Raw genomic sequence first — 1616 nt, forward strand, 5'->3', positions numbered from 1 at the left:
TGTCTGATTGAACTCCATGGTGTGTACCAATTGAACTTCATCAGTAAGACCTGAACGTCTCCTGTTACAGCAGTGATTAAAAACATGTTGCTGCTTTCATTAAAATGCGTGTGTGTGTGTGTGTGCATGCGTGCGTGCGTGTGTGTGTGTCTCACCATCATGAAGCTGGAAGGCCAACATGGTTATCTTCTGGGTGACGATCATCAAAGGTCTGAGGGGAAAAAAAGAAGACATTTTTAATTTACTAAATTTAATTTAATTTTTTTTAGGTTTTGCACATTTTAAAATTGGAACTTTTTAAAGTACCGTACGTTAAGTAAATCAAAAAGGGAACAAATGAAGAACAAACAAATATCTGCAGCAGTTAAACTTGGGCCGTGCCTGATCATCAACTTGCCTCCAGATTTAAAAACTACATTTGTCTCTCAGATATTTAAACACAGCTGTGGTTTTATACAATTAACCAATTAGATTTAAACCTTAACTAACTTTGACAGCTCCTGTGTGTTAGTGTGGCGGCAAAACAAAAACTCATCCTGTAGTGAGACTGTGACTATTCTCCAGAACTTCTTCACTGCAGGTCCAAACCTAAGACTGGACCCGCTCTTTGTCCAGCGTCTCTGCAGGTCTGTTTGTGGAGGCCTGTCTGTTTGCCCTTTGGGACGAAGAGTTACCGTCAATCAACTGGAAACTCTTATTCTAAATGACCGTCTTCATCTTCCAACAAAGCACCTGAGTCTGGAGTGTGTCCTGTTCTAGAGGTCAGGACACCCCTGACCGGTGTGATGATCACAGCTAAACATCAGATTTGTAAATCTTTCGAACACCAGAAGGAACTGAACAGACGGAGGAAATGTTGAGTGAATAAAAATCTTTTAAATAAAATTTTAATTAACAGCGGACTGATGGCAGTCACAACTCTGTCAAAGCTGAAGCAGGAGTCATTTTATCTGGTGAATCACTTCATTCTTGTCCAGCAGAAGTAAATGGCTCACTTATTAATCCAGTCCAATTTATTGATCACCCTCAGGAGTTCCAGTAAATCCTCTCCTCTCTTTAAAACTGACACTTTCTATTTTCTGCTAGTGAAGCTTGTGTCTGTAAAAACATTATCTGGAGTTTTGAACAGTCATTTAAAGCCTTCACATTTTGTTTTTCACACATTTTAAGTGATAAAGTGGGAGTTATTATTCAGATTTTAGTTTCCAGAATATCAAAGAAAAACGTGCCTAAAGAGAAAGTTGAGCGTCCTACAGACTTCTTCATGCTGCCATTCACATCATGAACTCCCTGTCCCAGAAATGTCTCACACACACAGAGACACAGACACACATCCCTCTCTGTGAGTGGGATGAATTGTGTGAACACAGCATGGAAAGCTGTGGCCGCTCAGATGGCAGAACCAGCTTGAGAGGTTGGGCTTTAGAAAAGAAACTTCATCACAGAGCCACCAGGCACGTGCACCCCTGTGGACCACTGTTCATCACTGTGGACTCATGTGGACTGTTGTCGACCACTGTGGACTCATGTGGACTCCATGACTGTGGTCCACTGTGGTCCACTGTTCACGACTGTGGTCCACTGTGGTCCGCTGTTCATGACTTTGGTCCACTGTG

The 1616-nt window shown here is 41.9% G+C and overlaps 1 protein-coding gene across 1 annotated transcript in view; it reads right to left on the bottom strand.

The window, feature by feature from the left end:
• Positions 1-1616, bottom strand: part of mboat1 (membrane bound O-acyltransferase domain containing 1) — a 24892-nt gene that overhangs the window by 12842 nt on the left and 10434 nt on the right. Inside the window, exon 5 of the mRNA XM_037677261.1 lies at positions 156-211. Coding sequence (XP_037533189.1) covers positions 156-211 — 56 coding nt within the window. The remainder of the gene's footprint in view (positions 1-155; positions 212-1616) is intronic.

Source organism: Nematolebias whitei, chromosome 5 (genome assembly GCF_014905685.2).
Source record: "Nematolebias whitei isolate Nwh7 chromosome 5, NemWhi1, whole genome shotgun sequence".
NCBI lineage: Eukaryota > Metazoa > Chordata > Actinopteri > Cyprinodontiformes > Rivulidae > Nematolebias > Nematolebias whitei.